The 26,546-nt window shown below is 37.4% G+C and overlaps 1 protein-coding gene across 6 annotated transcripts in view; it reads left to right on the forward strand.

Annotated features, from left to right (window-relative positions):
* Positions 1-25,376, forward strand: part of GGNBP2 (gametogenetin binding protein 2) — a 31,462-nt gene extending 6,086 nt beyond the window's left edge. For 2 of the 6 annotated variants that reach the window (XM_044390703.3, XM_057317656.1), the window contains exons 2-14: positions 1,776-1,856; positions 3,321-3,574; positions 5,700-5,798; positions 9,620-9,745; positions 9,834-9,947; positions 16,425-16,634; positions 17,702-17,876; positions 19,066-19,260; positions 21,304-21,451; positions 22,354-22,479; positions 22,562-22,710; positions 23,437-23,685; positions 24,731-25,376. In XM_044390703.3, coding sequence (XP_044246638.1) covers positions 1,776-1,856; positions 3,321-3,574; positions 5,700-5,798; positions 9,620-9,745; positions 9,834-9,947; positions 16,425-16,634; positions 17,702-17,876; positions 19,066-19,260; positions 21,304-21,451; positions 22,354-22,479; positions 22,562-22,710; positions 23,437-23,685; positions 24,731-24,934 — 2,130 coding nt within the window. In that variant the 3' untranslated portion in view covers positions 24,935-25,376. The remainder of the gene's footprint in view (positions 1-1,775; positions 1,857-3,320; positions 3,575-5,699; positions 5,799-9,619; positions 9,746-9,833; positions 9,948-16,424; positions 16,635-17,701; positions 17,877-19,065; positions 19,261-21,303; positions 21,452-22,353; positions 22,480-22,561; positions 22,711-23,436; positions 23,686-24,730) is intronic. The other 4 variants (XM_048223593.2, XM_057317657.1, XM_044390702.3 and 1 more) reach the window with 3 other exon arrangements.
* Positions 25,377-26,546: the final 1,170 nt, after the last annotated feature.

The following is a 26,546-nucleotide window of genomic DNA, read 5'->3' on the forward strand; positions in this document are numbered from 1 at the left end:
GAACAACACTCAGTATATATGAAGGTACCCTAAATGTCTTTATTATTACTATACCAGTCTTTGGAGATATTAATAAGACTATAAGAGGGTAGACTAGAGAGAAGTCAGTAAACCTGAAAATTGGATAATTGATCCTTGATCCTATGAGATTTGGACATAATAGTCTATGTGTGTGGAAGAAGAAACTTCCAGAACAATAAAAGCTCTTGAGATGGGATCATGTCTCTGAATATGATATAATGAACGTAAAATTGGAAGCAAGGAACACTAACTTTTCCCCTTGGTAATAAACAGTATATGTGCATTATAATAAATTTGGGAAAGGTAGGAACACAAAGGAAAAAGTCCTCTTACCTTTTCACTGCCTAGAAATAGGCCACATGTAACATATCATGTATTTTCTTTTTCTGTAGGAAAGTACCCACATACAAACATTTGAATCATTTTATATGTGCAGTTTTTGGTTCTGTGAAATACAGTGGTGTCCCAGGTTGTTGAGTTGTCCATTCTTGGTATCCCCTTGTCACTACTTCACATATCCTATATTCCCCTCTTATCAAATCAAGAAAAGATCTATCTATTGCTTGTACTTGTCTTTATTGTTCAGTCCTTAGTTTATGGTTAGAACAAGCAGGTTTTAGGGCTGTTATTTCTAATGTGGAGGAAAAAGAATGATCAAGTCTATTAAAAAAGCAGGTCTTCGTGGTGCTGGTTGGTGAAGAAGGAATCTTTTTAAGATCATGTTCAACTGGTTGGGGGTATTTTTAGTGTTTTGTTTTTGCCTCAAATGGGTCTTTATCATGACTTCACTCTTTGGGTATGTAGGAGTCTTTGGTCCTTGTCATCTGGAAATAGAAGTTTGTCCTAGCACAGTATGTTTAATACCTTAACAATGTTTTAGTTAAGATATAAATGTGTTACTTTATTTCATTGTTTTGTTCATTGTTCAAAGGCATACTCTTTTTGCCCCCACATTTTACCATCTTTTAAATTGGGACGTTTCTTTTATTTGGTGATATCTAACAGTTATAAAGGCTCTTTCCTAGTGGTATGTAACCCTGTTACTTTCTAAAATGAGTGGTGTCACAGCTCAGTGACATGTGCTAATTAGTAATTCCCCATTATCTGATACGCAGAAACATCTTTGTAAGCTTTATATTCCTCTTCCTTTGGTAGGGAATTTTGATAATTGAGTAAATATCTCTGTATCCTTTTTGTCCTAATTGGAGCAAACATTTAGTATTGTTCGGAGTATTTCATTATATATGGTCCATATGTATATGGCCATTTGCATTATAAAATTTACTATATTCCATAATTAAGAGGAATAACTGGAAGCATGTATATTTAATGTAAAATATCAGATTGTTTTACTTACTATTGGCCACCGCAGCAAACATTTTTAAACATAATTTAATCTTTACAATGAAAGATATTAAAAATTATTACTTAATCTCATTTAACAAATGAGGAAGCTATAAATCAAACAGGTTAAGTAACTTCCCCAGAGTTAAGACATACTCGTAAGTGGTGGAGCTTGGATTTGAACTCTTGTTTGCCTGACTTCGGTGTCTTTGCTTCTAATGACTATACCATTCCTGGCTTTAGAAACTTGTATAACTTGGGTGGTGGTTGTTGTTGTCTTCTTTTGACAGGGCAAAAGCAGGCAAATCCTGCTTTAGGGATCTATTTCTGTCCTAGAAGTTTATAAAATAGTTTGCAGCACATGTTCAAAGAAGATAAAATAATTGATTTTCATTCTTTTGCATATTAAGATGGTGATGGAATTCCCTGACAATGTGTTAAATCTCGATGGGCATCAAAATAATGGTGCACAATTAAAGCAGTTTATTCAGGTAATATTTTTAAAAAAATATTTTAAAATTAATGTTTTAAATGGGGTGTGTGTGTGTGTGTGTGTGTGTGTGTGTGTTTTGAAGAGTCATTTAAAATACTAGCTTTAAATATTAATTTCATTTTACCTGGGCCTCTCTAGGTCTTAAGATTGCTCTGAAATTGCTTTCTTTCACTATGGCTACAGTGAATATATTTATGTACCTGTTGTGTGAAAGAGATTTGGTGGTGTTATGTTATCATTGTACATGTCCCTATGGCTTTAATTTCACCAAGCCATCTTTCCCTGTTTTTGAAAGATAGGGTATACAGCTTTTCATTGAGAACTTGGTTTTCTTCTGTAGTGATAGTTTTGTTCAAGTGGAAAAAAAAATCCTATATGTGAACTTAATGATTTTCATTTAATTTTTAAGCAATATGATACCTTATAAAACCCTGTGTGTAATGAAAATAATGGAAGGTAAATTGTTACTTTACTTCAAAATTCTATTTCTACTTTTGGAGAAAACTTTGAATGAAAGGTTAACAGTAAATGTGAGAAAATTCTTGGGAGTATCTTACCCATCTTTTTTGGTAAAGCTAGAAACATTATTTGTAGTGTAACTGTAACTCATTCAGATAGAAGTTATTTACTAGAGTTTTGCCCACTTCTCTAGAGCTGTGGTTCTTATTTTTCTACCTTGTCATAACCAACAGATAACATTCATATGCACCACCATATTAGTTAATCACTGCAGGTTTCTACATAGGTAAGATAGGCCTTGTTCTCGCCTACTAATCCTGTCCATACCTCCAGGCTGAGAATTGCAGCTTTACATGATCACCATCCTAACTTGATTCCAGTAGCTAAACATACTGTGTTGTTAAAAATTAAGAGGAAGACATGGCAAAGCTGCATTCCATCTTTATTTTTTTCTTTGTTTTAAAAAAATTTTATTTATTTGAGAGAGAGAGCAGAGATAGCAACAGAGATAGCGAGAGAGAGCCTGAGTGGGGAGGAGAGGGAGAAGCAGGCTCCCCGCTGAGCAGGAAGCCCGATGAGGGACTTTATCCCAGGACCCTGGGATCATGACCTGAGCTGAAGGCAGGTGCTTAACCAACTGAGCCGCCTAGGAGCCCTAAAAATTTTTTTATTTCAAGTGAGTGTAGTAAGCTTAATAGTCACTGAACAAACTAAACTTCCAGAGGCAGGGCTTCTTTTTGCTATGCTGAGGCACATACTGCTTAGCCTTGACATCCTAAGCAGAGTTTTAGACCTTAGATTCTAGAACAGAGGGCTTTGTGGAGTAAACTCAGTACAGCATGGGCAAGGCCGACTTGTTTTTCTGACTCAGTTGCAGGTAGAGATGGCAAGCCCTGCCCGTATTGTACGTAATATACAAAGACAGGAACAAGAAGTAGTAATGAAGAGAAATTTTATGTCTTTCTTAAGGACTGTTCTTCATTTTTCTTTTCCTCTTTTTCAGCGACATAGCATGCTTAAGCAGCAAGATCTAAGTATTGCCATGGTGGTGACATCACGTGAAGTATTGAGTGCACTTTCTCAGCTTGTCCCATGTGTTGGTTGTCGTCGCAGTGTGGAGCGCCTCTTTTCCCAGCTTGTGGAGTCTGGAAACCCCGCACTTGAACCCCTGACAGTAGGGCCCAAGGGAGTCCTATCTGTAACTCGAAGCTGCATGACTGATGCAAAGAAGCTTTATACCTTATTTTATGTACATGGGTAAGTATAATCAATGGAGGTAGATGACCTTGTTAAACATTTTTAAACTTCAGGACAGTGGTAGCTCTTTTACTGAATTTGGTAGGGGCAAAGCTTGAGTTCAAAATCAGTAATTTTATTGAATATCTTCTGGGTACCAGTGACTATACATATTCTCATATGGAGAGAGGCAGGCAGTAGGCAAACAACATGATTTGTCAGCTAAGTTATACATAAGGGAGATGAGAATGGTAGGGTGGAATTAATAAGGAGGATGGTCGGGAAGGCTTCTGTGATAAAATGACATTGAGTGTGTAGACTTGAATGAAGTGAGTAAGTAAACCATGTAGATATCTGGGGGAAGGCACAGTAGGTGGAGCAAATGTAAAGGTTCAAAGGTTGGAGTTTTCCTGACATGTCCGAAGAACAGTAAGAAAGCCATTGTGGCTGGAGCCAGGTGATTGAAGGGAACAGTAATAAAAGATGAGATCAGAGGAGTAATAAAAGGCCTACTTATGTAGTACCATCCTGAGTTTTTTGTTATTGTTGGTTTTTTTTTTTTACCCGGAGTAAGACCGGAAGATTTGGGGTGTGTTTTTTGTTTTTTGTTTTTTTAAAGATTTTTATTTATTTATTAGAGAGGCAGCGAGAGAGGGAACACAAGCAGGGGGAGTGCGAGAGGGAGAAGCAGGCTTCCCGTCGAGCAGGGAGCCTGATGTGGGGCTCCATCCCAGAACACTGGGATCATGACCTGAGCCGAAGGCAGACGCTTAACGACTGAGCCATCCAGGCTCATATTTGGGGTGTTTTGAGCAGAGGAGTGACATGGTCTGACTTGAAGTTTGCTTACTTTGACCTCTGTGTTGACAATAAGTGGAAGGGTGGTGGAAGGGGAGAGAAACAAAGGCTATTTAATAATCCATGCAAGAGTAATGGTGACCAGTATGGTAGTCACACAGACCAGTATGGTAGTAAGAAATGGTTGCATCCTGGGTATATTTTGAGGAATGAGCCGGTAGGATTTTTGGATAGATTGGATATGGAGGAGGACATCAAGGGTGATTCTCAGATTTGGGATCTAAAGAACAGGACCAATGGTTTTCCATTTACTGAGATGGGTAAGAATGGGAGGAGCAATTTTGCAGAGCTAGCTTTTGGACGTGTTAAGTTTGAGATACCGATTGGACATCTGGCTAGAGTTCAGAGAGGTCTGCTCTAGAGATAAAAATTGGTGTCATCAGCATATGTATAGTATTTGAACTGTATATAAACTACACACACACACACACACACACACACACACACACGGACATAATTTAAATCTGTGAGATGAGGTAGTCACCAAAGATTGAATATAAGTAGGAAATGTGAAGGGGTCTGAAGACCAAAGCCCTGGGCTTTTCTGTTTAGAGGTGGTGGTAGAGAGTTAGGATTTTCACTCTGCCTGAGAAAAGGCTTGGAGGGTTTTTGAACAGAGAACATAATGTGATTTTTGTTCTGAAAAGATCACTTCAGCTGTTGAGTGAAACCTAGAATGTAAAGGCAAAGGGTGGGAAGCAGGGAGACCATTTGGGAGGTCAGCTATTTTACTTGGCTAAGCTAGAGAGGCAAGTTGAATATGGATAGTAATGGTGGAGGTGATAAATGACATAATTCTGGATATATTCAAAAGTTAGAGATGACAGCCTTTGCTGATTGGTTGGATGTAGGGTGTGGATATTAGCTGTATGCATTCATATATTTGCATAAAATTTCTGTTGGTAGTTCCTCATCAAGGATAGTGTTTATTTAGATATTGTTTGAACAGGGGAAGATGGCTGAGAGGTAGCAATCAGTCAAAATATTTGAGTGTCAGGCACACTGCTAGATACAGTGCAGATAACAGGGATGAATGAGACAGATGCAGCTAGGGGAATGAGTACATTGAATAGAACAGATCTCTTTCAACATACTGACTGACTGGGAATGGAATGGAGAAGATAAGTATACACCTTCTTCTCGGTTAGAATTTGATGAGGAATTTTCAAGGTAAGTGATGTGTCTGTAATACTTTAAACATCACACTAAAGGGTAGTAAATAGAGATTTTGAAAATTCTAAAGAAAAATGAATATTAATCAAACTTTTAATGATTTATTTTTGATTAGGTCCAAACTAAATGACATGATAGATGCTATTCCAAAAAGTAAAAAGAACAAGAGATGTCAGTTGCACTCCTTAGATACGCACAAACCAAAACCTTTGGGGTAAGTAGAATCGATTATCAAGAAGCTTTGTAATTGTTAAGATTATAAATGTTGATTGTATTTAGTAAAAAGAAAAAAAAACACTGCTAGTTTTATTAATTAGTTACACTGTAACTAATCAATAAAGGTAAAAATAAATCTGTCTCCTGATTCTATAAGGCCTTTTTGCCTTATAGACAAAATATAGTGTAGGGGCTCAATATAGATTTGATTTTTCTTTTGGAGTTTTTTTCTTTTTCTTTTATTAAATATGTTTCAGAGGAAGGAAGTTGAGATCTTTATGGAAATTTATTTAGCCAATAATAAGTTTTTCAAAGTAGTAGTGATAACATTCGTTGATCTATATAATAGTCACAATGTATAAATTATTTTTCTTGTCTTTTCTTATCTCTAGGTCTCCCTAATAATTTGTCAAGGATTAAAAAAAAGTCTTGGATCAGTTGTAGCAATGTGTATTCATGTAACTTAATTTGCAGTTTTGTTCTGGTTAGGTGATACAATGCCCAAGGCTGCTTTTGTCCCCATCTCCCAGCACATTGTTACATTGCCCCCTACAAAATTGCTTGAGGTTGGGGGTGGTAAGGAAAAGCCATGGAATTTGAAGGGAGGGTTCTAAGAAGTAACTTGTGTTTTGAGGAGAATGGGATGATTTAAAACAATACTGGATTGCTTTAAAAAATTAGTTTTTGAATATCTCATTAGTAGTGTTGACACCATTGTTGTATAGACCTTTTCTTTCCTGATGAAAGACATGGATGATTAGGTGATGGTATGTTAATTATCTATTAACAAGTTTGTTTGTTTGTTTTCCTATACTCACGAACAAAATTTTTTAAAAAACTTTATTAGGAAAACTGCCAAACACATAGGAAAGTACAGAGACTATTCAGGAACCTTCCTTCCTACCAAATATCTTAACCCAGATTCAGTAGTCTTATCAAGATTTGTCACATTTTTTTTATTTATCCGTCATTTTCTTTGCTGAAGTATTTTAAAACAAGTCCCAGAAAACACGCTTTTTTACTCCTACGTATTTCCACCATCCATCTCTAAATACATGGACATTTTCTTTCATAACGACAGTCCATTATTAACACTCATCACAATTAACTATAATAAGCTAATACCCAGTTTAGATTTCCACAGCTTTCTCTAAAAGTGTCTTTTTACAAAATGGGTTTGTTAGAATCAGGATCCAGACTGAACCACAAAGTATATGATATCTAAATGTGAGAGTACTCTGAACCTTCAGTAAAGCTCTACACAACCTAAAGTGGTTATCGAAAGAAAATTGTTATTTTACATACCTGATTTACCAATATCTGTAGAGAATTCTTGTCTTTCTAAATGTAAAATTCAGTCTGGTTTCCTCATTAGACAAAACCTTTACCTGAATGACCTGTTGGCTAAAGCCACAGAGTAGTATTGTATTATTAAAAACCTGCCTTCTGGTTTTTTTGTTAAGAATATTCTTCATTGCGGAACCAAAAAGCAACAGATATCTCAACATCTTACACATCTGCTCATTGGTACCTTCCTTCAAAGACCAGTTCTTCTACTTTTGCTCTGGGTTCCATTTCTTCTTATTCTCAGTGACTTTGCTTTATCAGTTACCTACTTTTGTTAAATTGGCATACAGTTACGTTTTCCTATCTTTCAATTTAAAGACAAAAACAGACTTCCACAGACTTCACATTCCCCTTCAGCTACAGCCCCACCACATGGGAAGCCAAACATTTTAGAAGGTTGTTTACTGAATTGTGAAATCAGTATGAGTTGATCTTGAGCACTGTCTCCTAAGGTAGCCTCAGTTATTCCCACACGCCATATGAATAGCAGGCCAGGGAGTACAGTGTGCTTAGCCAAGACTCCCTCTCCTCCACTTTGGATGGCCACTGCCATTGTATGATACTGTGACTCTCCATTTTACGTATTTCCACTGTTATTTACTCCCCTTTCTTTCTGTTCAGACTTCTCCAGGGAAGTGTTAACAATTGATTAAGGTTTCAACCTAATCAGTGGCAATAATCCAGCTCAGCCTTCCTGAGACTGTTCTTATATGATGCAAGTAAACCCAAGTTATTGGCTTCCTGGGAGTAAGGTTGAGATCCAGAAGAAAAGTATAGGCTACAGTTGTTGGCCTCTAGCTGATGACTGATGATTATCAAAGAGAATAGTATATAAGGTCTACCCAGAGAGAGAGTAAGAGAGAAGAATTCTGAGGAATTAAGTATATTGGTAGAAAAGAAGCTAATAAAGAAACTTGAGAAAGAGTGGCCAGAGAGGTAGGAGGAAGCCAAGGGAAAAGAGTGTTTCAGGGGGGTCTGGTCAGCTGTGTGGAATGCTGCTGAGTCAAGAACCCAGAAGTGTCCATTGGATATAGCAACACTGTGATAATTGGTGATCTTGAGGACTAAATCTGTGGTTGAGTGGAAACAATCCAGATCAGAATGGGTAGAAAAGTGATTACAGTCTAAGGTTGTAGTGGATTAAGCTATGAGAGGAAAGTACAGGAGTGGAAAGATTTCTTTTTCAGAAAGCTTGGTCTTGAAAGGAAGATACAAAGACAGTCAGTCTAGAGAGGTTATGGATAAAATCTTGATTTGAACTGTAGCATTTTTTTAAAGTATTTTTTAGATTAACGCTGTCATGTTCTGATGATATAGTAATCATTGTCCAGCTCTAATTTCATGAACCTTTTCCTCAATTGTGAGAACTTGAGTTTGAGAATTAAACAGTTTTAGGAAATTATGGATCACTCACACATAATCAGAAAAGGGGGAAATATGGGCATTGAGTAGAAGGATAGAACATGGAAGACAGAGCGGTAGTTGAGGTCTTTGTTTCAAATTGGAGTGCTAAACCTTGCTTGAGCCCTTGTGACAGGAAATAGGTGACTTGTACGGATGAACTTAAATGGTGGGCAGGGAGTTGAGAAATACCTGTTCAGCTGTATAGAGTAGCTTAAGTAAAGGTTCAGAGGTTTTTTCATCTCAAGCGTCCAAGGTAACGAATTTCTAGGACTGTAGTGAGACCTGGAGAAGAACAGGCAGGAACCAGTTGTTCAGAATCATGAAATATCAAGAAGACTATCAATGAGTGGAATATAGACACACATTTCTCTTGGAATGCACATCTGCAGACAACAAAGGAAAATGCATGACCAGCGCCACATTGAAACCTGTGGGGGAGGGAGAGTCTGGGAAGTGTTTAGTAAGTTTTTAATAAATTATTTATATAGTACTTGTAATTGATACAGGCTGTGTAAAGTGTTCGTCTTAGTGTGCTCTCTTTATTTTAGTAAATGTAAAAATCTGTTCACTATAATTAGATTAATCTGAATTTTTTTTCCTCAGCTACTTATAAATGTGAAGGTAGATAAGAGTTTTGTTGCCATGGGTAGATATAAAACCACATTAAGTAGATCAAAACTTATTAGAATTTTCAATTTGTGGAAGATTGATCTATGTTTATAGGTGAAAATAAATTTTTTTTTTAGTCCTGTTGACTTTAAAGCATTCCTAGTAGATTTGCTCATAAAATGCTTAGTATCTTAATAAATTGGTATCTTGATAAATGTAAATGTTGTTAAACTGTGTCAGATAAACTTAATAGTTGAACAGAAATTTTTATGTAAAGGTATGAGCATATGTTTAAATAATATTTTAATATGGTTAAAATGAATATGTAATTATATACAAATTTGTAAACTTATTCTAATATAAATGTATTAAAGAGTTCATGATTTTAATTTAGACTATAGAAATTATTCCTTCAGATTATCTCAGTGTCACTAAGCTTTGTGCTATACTGTACTACAGTGAAGGGAGCAGTAGCAGTGTCAGTTCAGAGAAGTTAAGTACAGATAAGAGAAGTAGTGAAGACCACAGGAAGGACAGCAAGTGTAGGATCATTTTCCATTATGGACCTTTCCAGGGAACAGCCAGGTAAAATCAAGCAATCCTTTACTCTGCCTTTTTTAATGTTTTACCCTTATCTGTTCCTCCTTTCACTAATATTTGTTTCTTTCTGCAGAGGTTGTTGGATGGACGTATGGGAACTAATGTCCCAAGAATGCAGGGATGAAGTAGTTTTAATTGACTCTAGTTGTCTTTTAGAAACACTAGAAACATATCTGCGAAAACACAGGTAAGTCTAAAGGTCATCATAGTATAGTTGGAAGGTGCCTTAGTCATCTAGAGTGACCTGTCACCTCCTTCATATAATAGTACTCCAGTCTTCCATTAATACCTGGTGCTAGGCAGAGCTTAATGTTAGGGCAAGCAGTTCCTTTATTGGACGACTCTCAGTGTCAGCCTTCTTGTGTTGGGCCAGCATCTCCTCTTTCTGTAATTTCTACCTGTTGGTTCTGGCCAATAAAGTGTACTTAATTGAGTAAAGTGTACTTGATCACTTTGGAAACTCTAGTATTCCTTGTTTTTGTGATAGAAGCATTTCATGTTGTCATTTTCAGAATTAAAGTTTAAATTAGTTTTCATTTAGCAATATTTTGAGTGATTTCTTCTATAATTATTTGTCAAGACCTAAAAATAGAGTTGTAATTTGTGTTATGTGGTTCATGTACTAAAAAAGTAACTTCAGGTTTTTCTTTTTAGAATACTACTTTACAAAGGAACTCTTTCTTCCTTTCTTTCTTTCTTTCTCTCTTTCTTTCTTTCTTTCTTTCTTTCTTTCTTTCTTTCATTCATTTATTTGAAAGAGAGAGAAAGTGCACAAGCAGGGAGAGGGACAGCGGGAGAGGGAGAAGCAGGCTCCCTGCTGAGCAAGGAGCCCATCGCCGGGCTGGATCCCAGGACCCTGGGAACATAACCTAAGCTGGAGGCAGACGAGCCACCCAGGGGCCCTAAAAAGGAATTTTCTAAGTGTCATTAACATTTGGAAATTTGTAGGGAGCGAGAGTGCATGCAGTAGGAAAGGAAACTGGTAAGGGAGCCATCTAGAGATGGTATTCTTGGGGGGAGCTGTACTCTTTTAATATAAAATTCGTCATGTGTTTAGTGTGTGGTTGTGTGTTCTTTGACCTGGAACATAAATACTTTGGGGATACTTCTAGAAACATACATGAATGATAAAAACTAGCATTATCAAGATTGGTGTTGATATGGCAGTGAACTAATGACTTAATCTGCATACAAAGTTTATTCACTGTTATTCTTTTTTTGGTTACAAACTTTCTTGTTTATTTGCCTTTTTGGTTGATTATACCCGAGAGAGTAGAGAAGAATATGTCAAATATTTGCAGTTTTGTTGGAGAGGGATTATACAGACACAAAACATTTAAATATGTAGGTCCATTATAGATTCCTCCCTCTTTCAATATGAATTGATCCCTATACTCAATATTAATTGATCCATCCGAAAGATAGCTTTTTGGGGTGATAAATTAGTAGGTACAAGAGCTAATGTTTCGGATTTTCCTGTAATGGTTGTAGATATCCTGTATTTGGATGGCAATATTTTATGCCTGTAAGAAGGTGGAATCTATTTGTTAGATATCTGAAGGGTGGGGAGAAACGATTGAGAGAGATTGCTTTGAATCTGGGTTCTACTGATTATAACTTTGTACAAGTTACTTTTCTGTGCCTCCATTTTTTTCTGGAGGCAAAAATAATGATAGTACTGATTAATTGTAGGATTAAATTTGTCATGGGGATAGACGATACGCAGTCAGGCTTACTTAGAACAGTATCTGGCTGGCAATGCAAGCTGGTGCAGCCGCCCTGGAAAACAGTATGGAGGTTCCTCAAAAAGTTGAAAATAGAGCTACCCTACGACCCAGCATTTGCACTACTGGGTATCTACCCAAAGATACAAATGTACTGATCTGAAGGGGCACCTGCACACCCATGTTTATGGCAGCAGTGTCCGCCATAGCCAACTATGGAAAGAACCCAGGTGTCCATTGACAGATGAATGGATAAAGAAGATGGGGGGGGTGTCTATACAAATATATATATATGTATTTTTTATATATGTATATATATATATATATACATACATACACACACACACATATACACAAAATGGAATATTATGCAGCCATCAAAAAATGAAATCTTGCCATTTGCAACAACATAGATGGACCTAGAGGGTATTATGCTAAGCGAAATAAGTCACTCAGAAAGACAATTATCATATAATCTCACTGATACGTGGAATTTAAGAAACAAGGCAGAGGATCATAGGGGAAGAGAAGAAAAAATGAAACAGAGTGAAACCAGAGAGGGAGACAAACCGTAAGAGATTCTTAAGAAACAAACTGAGGGTTGCTGGAAGGGAAGGGGAGTGGGGGAGATGAGGTGGCTGGGTGATGGAGATTGGGAGGGTATGTGTTGTGAGCACTGGGTGTTGTGTGAGAGTGATGAATGACCTTTACCACTGAAACAAATAATACGTTATATGTTAATTTAAAAAATATATATAAATATTTACAATATAAAATATATATTATATATATGATATAAAATTAAAAAACACAACAGTATCTGGCATAGTAAGCACATTAGTGAATGTTTGCATGCCAGATTTGCAAGTTCTTGTTATTCCTATGTATCTAGTTCTTGTTTTAGGTCCAGTTTGAATTTTTGATGTATGTATAATCAATTGAAAATAATTCCTGAATGGCTGAATAGTGTACCTTTTTAGCAGTTCTGTTTTATTTGGACTTTTTTGAGTACTTTATAATAAAGATTTTTTTTTTAAAGATTTTATTTATTTATTAGAGATAGAGACAGCCAACGAGAGAGGGAACACAAGCAGGGGGAGTGGGAGAGGAAGAAGCAGGCTCATAGCGGAGGAGCCTGACGTGGGGCTCGATCCCAGAACGCCGGGATCACGCCCTGAGCCGAAGGCAGACGCTTAACCGCTGTGCCACCCAGGCGCCCCTATAATAAAGATTTGATGGGGAACTGGGGTGGCTCAGTCTGTTAAATGTCCGACTCTTGATCTCAGCCCAGGTCTTGATCTCAGTTGTGTGAGTCCAGGCCTTGTGTTGGGCTCCATGCTGGGTGTGGAGCCTACTTATTTATTTATTTTTTTAAGATTTTTTTTTTTTTTAATTTATTTATGTGACAGACAGCCAGCAAGAGAGGGAACACAAGCAAGGGGAGTGGGAGAGAAAGAAGCAGGCTCCCCGCGGGGCTCAATCCCGGGGTCCTGGGGTCACGCCCTGGCTGAAGGCAGATGCTTAACGACTGAGGCACCTAGGCGCCCCTGGATCCTACTTATAATAAAGATTTGATAACACTAGCCAGTTAAGTATTATGGTAGTACATTATTAGAAATAAAGTGTTAAGAAACTGTGAAACCTTTGCCTTAAAAAATTTTTACATTTATGTGCAAGGTTACTTTTGAAGACAGAAAAAAATCACTTTCATTCTTGCAGCTTCCATGTAGTTTTTTTTTTTTTTTTAAAGATTTTATTTATTTATTTGACAAAGACAGGGAACACAAGCAAAGGGAGTGTGAGAGGGAGAAGCAGGCTTCCTGCCGAGCAGGAAGCCCTCTGCGGGGCTCGATCCCAGGACACTGGGATCATGACCTGCGCCGAAGGCAGACACTTCACAGCTGAGCCACCCAGGGGCCCCTCCATATAGTATTTTTAACTTGCTGTTTACTTATGCTTATGTTACTTATGATTATGTATGAAGATACATTAAATTACTATGACGATTTAAAGTCGTAAAATAAGGGGAAAATATTTCAAGTTTTATTATTGCCACTGTATGACAGACATCTAACCATTTACCTGAAAATGTAAACTTTTATAACTGAAAACACAGAAGTATTTGTTATTTTTGCATCCAAGTCTCTATTTTCCCCCTGAAGGGGAAGACTTTTTTTTTTATTGTGGTATAAAATAAAAACAACGTAAGTTTACTTCTTAAACAGTTTTTAAGTGAACATTACAGTATTGTTAACTATATGCACATCGTTGTGCAGTAGATCTCTAGAATTTTTCGTCTTGCATGATTGGTACTACACCCATTGCACAACAATTTCCCATTAACCCAAGCTCTGGCAACCAGGGTTCTGTTTTCTGTTGTTATGAATTTGATTATTTTAGGTAACTCACATATATGGAATCATTTGGTATTGGTCTTTCTGTGATTGGCTTATTTCACTTAGCATAACATCCTCAAGGGTTCATCTATGCTGTAGCATATGATGCAGAGTTTTCTTTTTTTAAAGCTGCATAATAGTCCATTTATGTATGTACCAATTCACCTATCATTCACCTGGACATTTAGGTTGTTGCCCCTATATCTTAGCTATTTCTAATAATGCTACAATGAACGTGAGTGTGCAGATACCTCTTTGAGAGCCTGTTTTCAGTTCTTTTGGATATATAGTCAAAAATGGGATTGCTGGATCATATGATAGTTCTGTTTTTAATTTTTTTAGGACATGCCATACTCTTTGCCATTATTGGCAGCACTATTTTACAATTTCAGCAACAGTAGTGTCAAGGGTTCCAGTTTTTCCACATCTTTGCCAACACATGTTTTCTATTTTTTTATTAGTGGCTGTGCTAACGGGTATGAGGTAGTATCATGTGGTTTTGATTTGCATTTCCCTGATGATTAGTGATGTTCAGCAACTTTTCATATGCTTGTTAGCCATTTGTGTATCTTCTTTGGAGAAGTGTCTTTTGCCCAATTTTTAATTTTTTTTGTTATTATTGAGTTGTAGGAATTCTTTATAAATTCTGGATATTAACTGCTTATCCAGTATGTGGTTTGCAGATATTTTCTCTCTGTGGTTGTCTTTCACTCTCTTGTTTCCTTTGCTACACAGAAGTTTTTGAGTTTGTTGTAACTCATTTGTCTGTTTGCTTTTGTTCCCTGTGCTTTTGACATCCTATCCAAAAAATCATCGCCTGTTCAGTGTCATGAAATTTTTCTTCCTGTGTTTTCTTCTAGGAGTTTTGTAGTTTCAGGTCTTAATGTTTAGGTCTTTAGTCCATTTTGTGTTAATTTTTGTATATTTCTGTGTTTTTTGAAGCATTAGTGAAACAGTGATTTAACTTTACTTGTCAACACTATTGCCTGTGTTTACTAATTGGGCTTAGGGACTCTATTTTAACATATATTCATTTCAAGAAACATACTTTAGATGTGTGCATCAGACTGATGTGTGGAATATAAGGTTAAATACATTAAGAAGTGTAAATTGCAAATATAGGAACACAGAGTAAGGTTGAATTCTAGTTATGGGAACTGCAGGAGGCGTCTTTAAAGATGGACCTGAGTTAGGCAAGTGGAGAAGGATGTGGAAAGGGGTGGGGAGAAAGCAGAAGAAACAAGACTTTGAAGTAGGGACACATTTGCTATGTTCACAGTAGTCCGTTATCTGTATGGTGTGTGTACAGGAGCAGGGTAAATTGTCTAGGCAGTTTAAAACAGGGCAGGGGGGATTGGAAAGAAGACCTGTAAGAGATGTAATAAATAATTGATCCCAGTTGGCTCCACTGATGTTTTCTTCCCAGGTGACTGTACGAATGGTGATGTTCTTAACAGGTTTGTATGGGAACATTCATGTTGCCCTTGGTTTTAGAGAGGAATTTCAACATGTTCCCTATTGTACATCTGTGATGTCCCCCATTATTCAGTATGGGTTTAGCCCTCAGGCAAGGGCAGAAGACTTGAACAAGAGCTGTAGAGATAAGAGGTACACGTGTTGGCTGAAGCCATTGGAATAGAAGAGGTCACCTAGGGAGATGAATTTAAATTAAAGAGATCGAAATTTCCTCATCCATCCACCACAGCTGATCTCAGAAATGCAGTTACTAATTTTATGAGCCTGGCTTTTTTATCAGACCAAGTTCTTTCTTGTTTCAGGAAATCAGAGCTAAAGAAACAAGGCTCTATTTTTTCTTTCTGTTTGAATAATGTTTGGTTTCTAAAAGAAAATGTCATCATCCTCTACATTCACACTCTCTTCTACACTTTTTTTTTCTCTTCTACACTTTTTCCACTGAAATTTATAGACTACATTTCTATGTATATGTTGTCAATATTATGATTGTATATTGAGAAACACGCATTTTCTTAGAAGAAATTTGACTTTTGGAAATTACTAGTAAAATAAAATTAAATGTGCCACTTTCCTGTTCTTGCCCCCACCATCTCCCAATGTTTAACTAGTGAGGTGTTAAAATGTAGCAAAATTTGGACTCAAGGTTTACTGATTGAAGATAGCAACTATTTTCAGAGGCTGAAAGGAGAGGGATTCTTTGAGTCACTGGTTTGTGGCCTCTTGTTTTATTTCTGACCTTTACAGATAGCTCTTGAGGTGAAGATATGCTAGTCCTTGGCAACTATTTTCTGGACATGTATTTTATGAATGAACTGGTATATATCCATCTCATTCTTTTAGGTCCCTGTGTCTCTCTCGTTTAAGAATCATTTGCAATTGGAGATCTACCTATACTCTAATCCCTAACTTTGTATTTCTCTTACATGTGTATGTTTTAAATGTGTGTTTGGAGGATTTTTTTTTAATGTTCCATATGGTAGGGGAGTGTCATTGTCTAGTACACTGTTCTATGTTTCATGAAATAATTACGCAGCTAGTTCTTAATTTTGAGGTTTTTCTTTTCAATAGGTTTTGCACTGATTGCAAAAATAAAGTCCTCCGAGCATACAATATCCTTATTGGCGAACTTGATTGCAGCAAAGAGAAGGGCTACTGTGCTGCACTTTATGAAGGTTTGCGGTGCTGTCCACACGAACGGCACATACACGTTTGCTGCGAAACAGACTTCATTGCACATCTCTTGGGTCGTGCTGAGCCAGAGTTCGCAGGAGGGTATGAGTATGTAATTTGCTAGAATGGGCTATCTAGCGCTTTGCTTCATTTTATTACTGAAAGTTTATTTCCATCACCTTTTTGCCTCAGTACATATGATATATGTATAAATTAAAATGTGCCTGTAAAGATTTTGCTTTCTTTAAAGTATGCATTTCTTAATTGCTTGAGTAAAAATAGGGAGAAAGTGTTGTGTGGTGTTCATTTCAGTCGTCTGCTCCTTGTTGCTTGAAGTAGACGGGCTTTTTGTTTTTTGTTGTTTTGTTTTCATTATTATAGATTATCATTTTCATTTGAAAATGATTAGAATGGATTTCCCCCCCCCTCCATCCATGCATTTCCATGTTTAATTTTGTTCATAATGATGATTTTTGCATAGGAAGAAAGGTCTTTGCAGCAGGGGGTTAAATACTTTATTGAATGTAATTCATGAACTGTGTATATTATTATTGAATTGTATAAGAACCTAAAATTTTATCTCTGGCTTTGTTGTGAAAATAAAATCAGAGAAAGTTGTTCTAGAATAAATTGAACCCATTTTCCTTTGTGTTTTGTGTATCAGCTCTCATTTGAGTGCCTACTTTCTGCTAGGCATTTAGAACACGAAGACTGACCACTGAAATTCTGAACACTTATACAGAAGACTAGCCTGGAGGGCTTTTGTCCACGATTGAATCACATTGGCATTTCTCCATTCCCCCTCAAAAAAAAAAAAAAGCAGCAAGTAGGCATTTGTTATAATTGGAAGGTGAAAGGAGCTGTCATGCCTACCTATGAGCTGGACACATACATGACTTCTCTGTGCCCAGAAAACCATTTCTTCAGGGCCAGTTCCTGAATTATCTTATTTTTAGCAGTATTAGGACTGAGTTCTGCCTGCATGTGTATTTCTTACTGGTTTTTTATACGTGTGTGCTTGTATGTTTATATGTATATTGAACTTGAATGTATAACTGGCTTGTTATTAGATATGCAAATTGTGTTTAAAACCTGAACTTGCAGAAGTCTTTCCTGTCTTTTACTGTTTCAGTAAAGGGTATTAGGAATTCTATGTGATTTATTCTCCTTTACAGGCGAAGAGAAAGGCATGCTAAGACAATAGATATAGCTCAAGAGGAAGTTCTGACCTGCTTGGGAATTCATCTTTATGAAAGACTGCATCGAATCTGGCAAAAACTACGAGCAGAGGAGCAAACATGGCAGATGCTTTTCTATCTTGGTGTTGATGCTTTACGCAAGAGTTTTGAGGTAAGAACAGTGGGCTGCTTCAGTACCTAGGATTGCTTAGTCACATTATTAGACTGAATGTTAATATATTAGCCACCAGTCTGATTTTGCTTCAGAGGCCTGTGGTCCACTGATAGTGTCATTGATTTGGAGGGGTTCGAGGAGGGGAATTGGAATTTAGAAGAAGTTTGTGGATTTTTCTTTCTTTTTTTAAATCCTCTTCTTCTGCCGGCTTTGGTTTTTAGACTTTTTCAGAGTAGAAAACTGAAGTCGGTGATTATTTAGCAAGATGTTGCTATCAAATATATCTAATGAAAAGTTAAAACAACCCCAAAATAGCAACAAAATTAGAAACTTTTAATGAGTCTCAGCTTGCCTGCTGATGGCCCGTAGCCTTTTTATATTGCTGGTATTGGGTTTAGTGCTTGTGATTTGGTAACTTTTTTTGAGGGGGGGGTTCTCTCAACACATAAAATTTTGGCTAGTGAACATTTTATTACATTCTAGGGCATGGTTGTAACCCTTTAACTGGGTCGCAGATCCCTTTTGAGAATAGTATGAAAGCTATAAACCTTTTTTTTTTTTTTTCAGAAACCCATCCATGAGCTTTAAACATTGTTCTGGGGAGTCTGAGGAGATTTGTACTAGTTCTTGCTGAACACATTTTTGTTTCCTTTTCTTTCTCTTATGTTTGTGACTTCAGAAACTAGATCATCTAATCAGGTTAAATAGTCTTCTCATTGTGTGAAGAAATGTTTACTCTGCTGCATGAAAAATTTTTGAAATTTGAAACTAGAATATTGCTGGTTTGGATTAGGGGTGTGTATAAGTCTACCTTTGCTGTAGGGATTAGTGGTATATTCACTTGCTGTGGATTTTAAGATGTCATCTTTTAAAGTATTAAAATTGAAGATTCTTTGCGGGGATGCCCGGTAAAATTGCAACATGAATTACCTGTCCGTGTGTGGTGTCATTTAAAATTAGCAAGTGAGGGACACGTGGGTGGCTCAGTTGGTTAAAGGTCTGACCCTTGATTTCAGCTCAGGTCTTGCTCTCAGTCAGGGTTTTGAGTTCAAGCCCTGAGTTGGGCTCCAGGCTGTGCATTGGAGCCCACTTAAAAAAAAAAAAAAGTAAAATTAGCAAAGGAGAATTTCCATGGAAAAAAGGAAGTGTTGACCAATATTCATTCTCAACTTTGTTTTTATAATAGATGACTGTGGAAAAAGTACAGGGTATTAGCCGATTAGAACAACTTTGTGAAGAATTTTCAGAGGAGGAACGAGTAAGAGAACTCAAGCAAGAAAAGAAACGCCAAAAACGGAAGAACAGACGAAAAAATAAATGTGTATGTGATATTTCTACTCCCTTACAAGCAGCAGATGAAAAGGAAGTAAGCCAAGAGAAGGTAATATTCCTTAATTTTGACTCATAATTATGTAGTATTGCTTTTTGCTAGATTTTGGCATTTTTACTATGCTTTTCCAGAACGTGAAGAGCTGCAGCTTGTATATTGGCTTTCTTCCTACTGTAATTAGTAAAAGCCAACATTTTTAATGTCATGTATTCATTTTATAATGTTCAATAGTTATCTTTTTACTTGATCTTAGTATGTTGTTACATCAAATGTGGAAAGTTAACTCCATGCATGACCCAGAGCAGTTCTTTTTTGTCTCAGGACCCTTTCGCATTCTTAAAAATTACAGTGCCCAGTGTGCTTTTTGTTTATATAGATTATACTTATCAAAATTTACTGTATTAGAAATTAAAATGGAGAAATTTAAAATTACTAATTCTTTTTATACAGTAAGCCCTATTATATGTTAACGTGAATAGCATTTTCTGAAAAATGTTATTTGAAAAAAAAAAAGGAAGTGAGAAGAGTGGCATTATTTTATATTTTTGCAGATCTTTTTAATATTTGGTTTAAAAGGAATTAGATGGATTCTCATATCTGCTGCTGCATTTGGTCTGTTTCCATTTGTTGCGTGGTTGAAGCATATGAAGGAGGTCTGGCCTCACACAGAAAAGGGAGGAATATTTTAATATAAACTTTTTCAGATAGTTGTGGCTGTTATTCTTTAACATTACAACTCCACAAGTGGTAGTTTCTTAAAGATTACTTATGATGTGGAACCTGGCATCTAATGACCTTCTCATAACTCAGTTAAATCCATTAGTCAGTCTTGCACTTTGAATAGATCTTTTCCTCATGCATGATTTTGTAACATCATGCATTGGTCATTTGAAAGATACTGGTTTACTGAGTTATGCAAATCTTGCCAGATACTGACATTCCATTCCGTAATATCACATAATCACGTTAAAACCACTACTGATCTCATGAGAAAGGTATTGGGAAGCTTCAAGCTCATTGTGCTTGTGTATACAAGTTTTCAAAATTCTAATTGTGATTTGAAAGTTTGAATTGTATCACTAACAAAAAATACTGTCCATTGTTTTTCTTGAGGTGATGGGCTGACTTCAAATTTGGGAAAATGTCTCTTAAGTGTCTTAGTCCGAATAACCACGGTTTGTCTCTCATTCTTTCAAGCAAAATTGATGTTCCAGGATAAAAAAACACCTAGTTCAGTTTATAACTCAAACAGTTGCTTAAGTGCTCTTCCTTGAGACGACCATTGTACTTTGGTATGCAGCAAAAGTGCTTTAAGCGTACTTCCCGTTTGTCACATAGACTATTAAAAGGCATCTACCTGTGAGTTGATACTTAATAAAAATATTTTTACTGTCTTCATCAAAGACATTCATAAGTGAAGTGTCTACTTACTGATTTTCTAAGAGTGCTTGACAAGTAAAGAATATAGTGACTGTTAGTACACTTTCATTGCCACTGCTTTGATTTGTGCTAAGTACCAGTAGCTTTTCCCCACCATTGCTTTTGTATCATCAGTGTACGTGTAAATACAGTGAAAAAGGAGAGTCACATCTTAGTATTCTGATGAAAATAGTTTTGACCTAGGGAGTCAGCAGACTACACTTTGAGAACTACTCTCCTACACTTTCCTGATAACATTAAGTCTTAACTTGCTTTTAGTTGCTTCATAGTCTTGATCAGTGGGTTAGTGATTTTTTTGTGAGAATAGTTTTTCTTTCTTCCTTCCTTCCTTCCTTCCTTCCTTCCTTCCTTCCTTCCTTCCTTCCTTTCTTGAGACAGCCAGCGAGAGAGGGAACACAAGCAGGGGGAGTGGGAGAGGAAGAAGCAGGCTCATAGCGGAGGAGCCTGATGTGGGGCTCGATCCCATAACGCCGGGATCATGCCCTGAGCTGAAGGCAGACGCTTAAGCGCTGTGCCACCCAGGCGCCCCTGTGAGAATAGTTTTTCAGTTGTTAATCACTTAGCTCCTATCTAACTGGTTGATGTTAAGGAAATTAAAATGTACCCATTATGAAGGTAAGACTTTTTACTATCTCTTAATATTGATCCTTAAAGGAAACAGACTTCATAGAAAACAGCTGCAAAGCCTGTGGCAGCACTGAAGATGGTAATGGTTGTGTAGAAGTCATTGTTACCAACGAAAATACATCCTGTACCTGTCCTAGCAGCGGCAATCTCTTGGGGTCCCCTAAAATAAAGAAAGGTAACCAAATACAGTTTTGTTTTGTTTTTTTTTTTAATTAATTTATTTATTTTAGGGAGAGCATGAGTGAGGGGCAGAGAGAGAAAGAGAGAATATCCAGCAGACGGATCCCACGACTCTGAGATCATGACCCCAGCTAAAACCAAGAGTCTGATGCTTAACTGACTGTGCCACCCTGGCGCCCCTCTTTTTTCTTTTTTATGTAGGCTCCATGCCCAGTGTGGAGCTCGAACTCACGACCCTGAGATTGAGACCTGAGCTGAGATCAAGAGTCAGATGCTCAACCAACTGAGCCACTCAGTCACCTCTACAGTTTCTTTCTTTTTTTTTTTTTAAAGATCTATTTGACAGAGAGAGACAGAGAGAGAGAGGAGAAGCAGACTGTCCTGATGTGAGGCTCGATCCCAGGGACCTGGGATCATGACCTGAGCCGAAGGCAGATGCTTAACCAATTGAGCCACCCAGGCACCCCACCGCCCATATTCCCTTTTCTTTTTTTTTTTTTTTTAAGGTGTAAGAGGTTTTTTGGGGCACCTGGCTGGCCTAGTTGGTAGAGCGTGCAACTCTTGGTCTCAGGGTCGTGAGTTCCAGCCCCACGTTGGGGATAGATATTACTTAAAACATGAAAAAATTAAAAAATAAAATAGATAAAAGAGGTTTTAGAGATCTTGTAACTTAGACACTTAATATTTGCTTTTTCTTGGGGCGCCTGGGTAGCTCAGTCAGTTATTATTTGATGAAGACAAAAAACTGTAAGCCCCTAATCATGTTTTCATTATTTAATTTACTATTTTCAGTAAGCCATCAATTTTGAAATCTTTCTATACTCTTCAGTTGGTTCAGTCTTTGTGTAATGTATTTATTGGTATCTTAATTGTAACTCTCAACTGATTTATTCTCAGGCTTATCACCACACTGTAATGGTAGTGATTGTGGATATTCATCTAGCATGGAAGGGAGTGAAACAGGTTCTCGGGAGGGTTCGGATGTTGCCTGCACTGAAGGCATCTGTAATCATGATGAACACGGTAGGTTCAGATTAAGCTTCCCAAATATTTCTACTGCATGGCTGATTTAAGCACATAAATAAGAGATTATTGATTTTTGCAGGTGACGACTCCTGTGTTCATCACTGTGAAGACAAAGAGGATGATGGTGATAGTTGTGTTGAATGTTGGGCGAATTCTGAAGAGAACAACACCAAAGGAAAAAATAAAAAGAAGAAAAAGAAAAGCAAGATGTTGAAATGTGATGAACATGTAAGTGTTATAATTCTTAAACCTTTGCTGTTGAGGGGAGAGCAACTGATTTTCCTTGGAGTGGCAAGTCTGCAGCTTAGTTGCTAGTATTTATTATTGGAGAATGAGTACCTTTAGAATGCAGTTCCCTTTGGTTGCTCATCTTGTGAGTTTTGTATGCGTGTGTGTCTGATGACCAGCAGTCCGTGTGAGTCATAAGTCCAATTCATTCTTTTCATAATACTTTTTTTTTTAAGATTTTATTTATTGATTTGAGAGAGAGCAAGAGCACGACAAGTGAGGGGCAGAGGGAGAAGCAGGCTCCCCGCCAAGCAGGGAGCTTGATGTAGGGCCTGATCCCAGGACCCTGGGACAATGACCTGAGCCGAAGGCAGACTCTTAACCGAAAGAGCCACCCAGGTGCCCCATTTTTTGTAATACTTTAAAATGAATTAGCAATGTAATTTTGAGCAGGTTGCTTGATGTTAGTTGTCCCATCTGTAAGGAGAGAATAGTCCCTATCAGGTTAAGTTCTGCGAAGATGAAATGAGATTACACTGATGGGTTAGCATAGCATCTGGTATGTACGTAAGTGCCTACTAAATGCCAGCTGCTGCTGTTACTCAGCATTCCTTCAAAAAAATTAACACACTGTTAGTTAACCCACCTTTTTTTTCCATTTCTTTAAAGAGTAATTGCTATTATTTCCTGCCTTTTTACCTGAGACATCCTTTGCTGTGGTTTCAGATCCAAAAGCTTGGAAGCTGTATTACAGATCCAGGTAATCGTGAGACCTCAGGAAATACCGTGCACACAGTGTTTCACCGTGACAAGACCAAAGATGCACATCCTGAAAGCTGTTGCAGTTCTGAAAAGGGTGGGCAGCCACTGCCTTGGTTTGAGCATAGGAAAAACATACCACAGTTTGCAGAATCTACAGAACCGTCATTTGGTCCTGATTCCGGAAAAGGTGCCAAGAGCTTAGTTGAACTCCTTGTAAGTAAGGATATCTTATTGTGAATAACTGATTGCTCACGGGGTAGAGGAGGGAAGGGATTATTTGAGAATTTTAAGTTGGGACTGGGAGGCTTTTAAGAAATTACGTGCAGTCTTTCATTATTTTTGGTGACTTCATTTCTGTTCTTCCCCTCCTGGTTTATGCAACTGCTTTAGAGCACATTTCCTTGTCCTCCTTTGTCTCAAAGGTAGGAGAGAATAGTTAGGAGAGGGGATAGAGTTAGCGTTATTGTCCAGGAAGTCTGCCTCCTTGAAGAGGGTTATTTGTAAGCAAACTGCCTGAGTGGCCATTTATGGTGGCCAGTCTTCCAGACCAGGAGAATGCGTAGAAGCTGAACTAGAGCCCACCCACTCTTCTGAGTTACTGCCTTTCAGTTCATGTAGGATAAAAGCATCACTGAACTTGGAAAATCTTTTATATTGACTCTAAGTCTTGATACTTCAGATGAATTATGCCTGATTCCAAGCACCCCAGTACCTAGTTTGTGTGGAGCTTGGAGGAGGGGGAGAAAAAAGAAGGGTGGTATATCTTCTCTATAGTAGTTCAGCTCCTAATGGAACCAAATCCTTTAGAATAGTGTTTTCTTTTTTACGTGGTCGTTAAGTTTCAAAAGTTTTAAGAAGGTTGTATTTTACTTCATTTGTAGAGATAAAAGTTTCAACATAGGACCAGCCGGTTAAAAACCAGATCAGTCTGGTTATTTAAAATTTGGTAACTAGTTGTAACCATCTCTAGTCATTTTTTAAGGCAGAGACATGTTGGTAGTCTGTCAGGCTCATGGTTCTTCTAGGACAAATTACAGATTCAGTTTCAAACCAAGTTGAGTTGGATTTTATTCTTACTACTTTCTAAGACAAAATGACATGATGTTTGTTCTGTAAACAGTTCAATCAATCAAAGACTTGATGTGACTAAATTGAAATTAAAAGGCTAGACTGCCTTAATTTTTAGCTGTCCTCCATCAGCATAGTATTTTGCATTCTTAATATAAGTCGTAATCTTAACTACTGCTTTAATTTGCAGGATGAATCTGAATGTACTTCAGATGAGGAAATCTTTATCTCACAAGATGAAATACAGTCATTTATGGCTAATAACCAGTCTTTCTACAGCAATAGAGAACAATACCGACAGCATCTGAAGGAGAAATTTAATAAATACTGCCGCTTAAATGATCACAAGAGGCCCATTTGTAGTGGCTGGTTGACAACGGCTGGAGCAAATTAAATAAATAAAATAGCTCTGTCTTTCAATGAAACACTCAAGATGACTACTGCGCCTTCTCTTTCAAAAAACTCTTAATTTAGTGACTTATGGCAAAATTTTATCTTAAATCAATGTGATTCTTTCTTGTTTTGGGAGACGGTGGAGGTAACCTCATTAGTTTGTTCTTTCTTCAGGCTTGTGTCTTTAGTTGCGTGGCTGCGCAGGCCTGCCATATGATTTAAGCCATCTCTCTTCATTAAATGTTTCTCTTCCTGTGAGACTTACTAAAGCAACTTAGTGGCAAAAAGTAATGTTGTACTTATACTTCTGTACAGAAATGACAATGAGCTGAATATATGGTTTTACAAAGTAGACATCCACTTGCGAAATGTTTGGATGTAATGTTAAAGCGCAATGTGCAAAATTTAAAATAAAGAATATTTATTAATACGCATAGTAAAAATTGGTGTACATGTTTCTACTTAATGTGTGGCAGTATTTTAATATTTGCCACTTTTGAACTTGGTAGTTGGCCAGTATTGATGTCAGATGAAGTGCAAATAAGGTTAGAGATTCAGATTGTTGAGAACAAAGTTCTACCCTTGACCAGAGTTGACAGCCAAGAAAAGCAGTTTCCAGTCTTCTGTTCTGAAAGAATAAATTTGCTGCAATACCTTTAAATACTGGCTAGCTAGCATCTTTCTCATGACATTGTTAATTGCTATTATTAAAAATTCCCTGATAACATAAAGCATCTTAAATTCAGAGATTCGTATTGAACTAGAAGAATGAAAACAGAACTTGGCAGAATTTCCACCAGGGGTTGCCTGAGAAGGAATTACTCTAGCATGTAGACCTGGAACTAGAAGGCTGCACCCAGGACTAACTACATTGCAGTCCGTAAGTGCATGCTCCTTATCTGGTTTCCAACAATAAAGTCACTGTGGCATTACTGTTTACTGCTTCCATAAGCTGTGTGTGAATACTGAAGGAGAGAGAGTCTCCCAAGACTAGCATTTGGCTGCCATTTAAAAGGTTGAGCCAGTAGTAGTTCAGTAAACACATGTGCTTAGAGCTTTGTGTCTGCATGTTGATAATACTCGGTGGGCAGCAGGCGGCAAAGAGTGGGACAGTACCTCTGTGCAGTGGGGATGGAATGAATTTTATGGGCTATTTAATCAGATTTCGGGTGGGCAACAGCAGAAGCTTAGATTTAATTTTTATAGATGGTGGCATTTCTTTGATACACCCCTCAGTTGTCTTTTTTTTTTTTTTTTAAGATTTTATTTATTTATTTGACAGAGAGGGAGACAGCCAGCGAGAGAGGGAACACAAGCAAGGGGAGTGGGAGAGGAAGAAGCAGGCTCCTAGCAGAGGAGCCTGATGTGGAACTCAATCCCAGAACACCGGGATCACGCCCTGAGCCAAAGGCAGACGCTTAACGACTGTGCCACCCAGGCGCCCCTTCAGTTGTCTTTTCAAATCTAAGTGTTATATAGGGATGGGGCAGAAGTAAAATGAGTCTGACCTTTGTTCACTTTCATCCTGGAATCCAGAAAAAAATGATCACGAACCCCCACAGCCATGGGCTCTGAGCCCAAACCTCTCTTCACTGCCTTTGCAGTTAAGTTTT

The sequence above is a fragment of the Ursus arctos genome, unplaced genomic scaffold (genome assembly GCF_023065955.2).
Source record: "Ursus arctos isolate Adak ecotype North America unplaced genomic scaffold, UrsArc2.0 scaffold_24, whole genome shotgun sequence".
Classification (NCBI taxonomy): Eukaryota; Metazoa; Chordata; class Mammalia; order Carnivora; family Ursidae; genus Ursus; species Ursus arctos.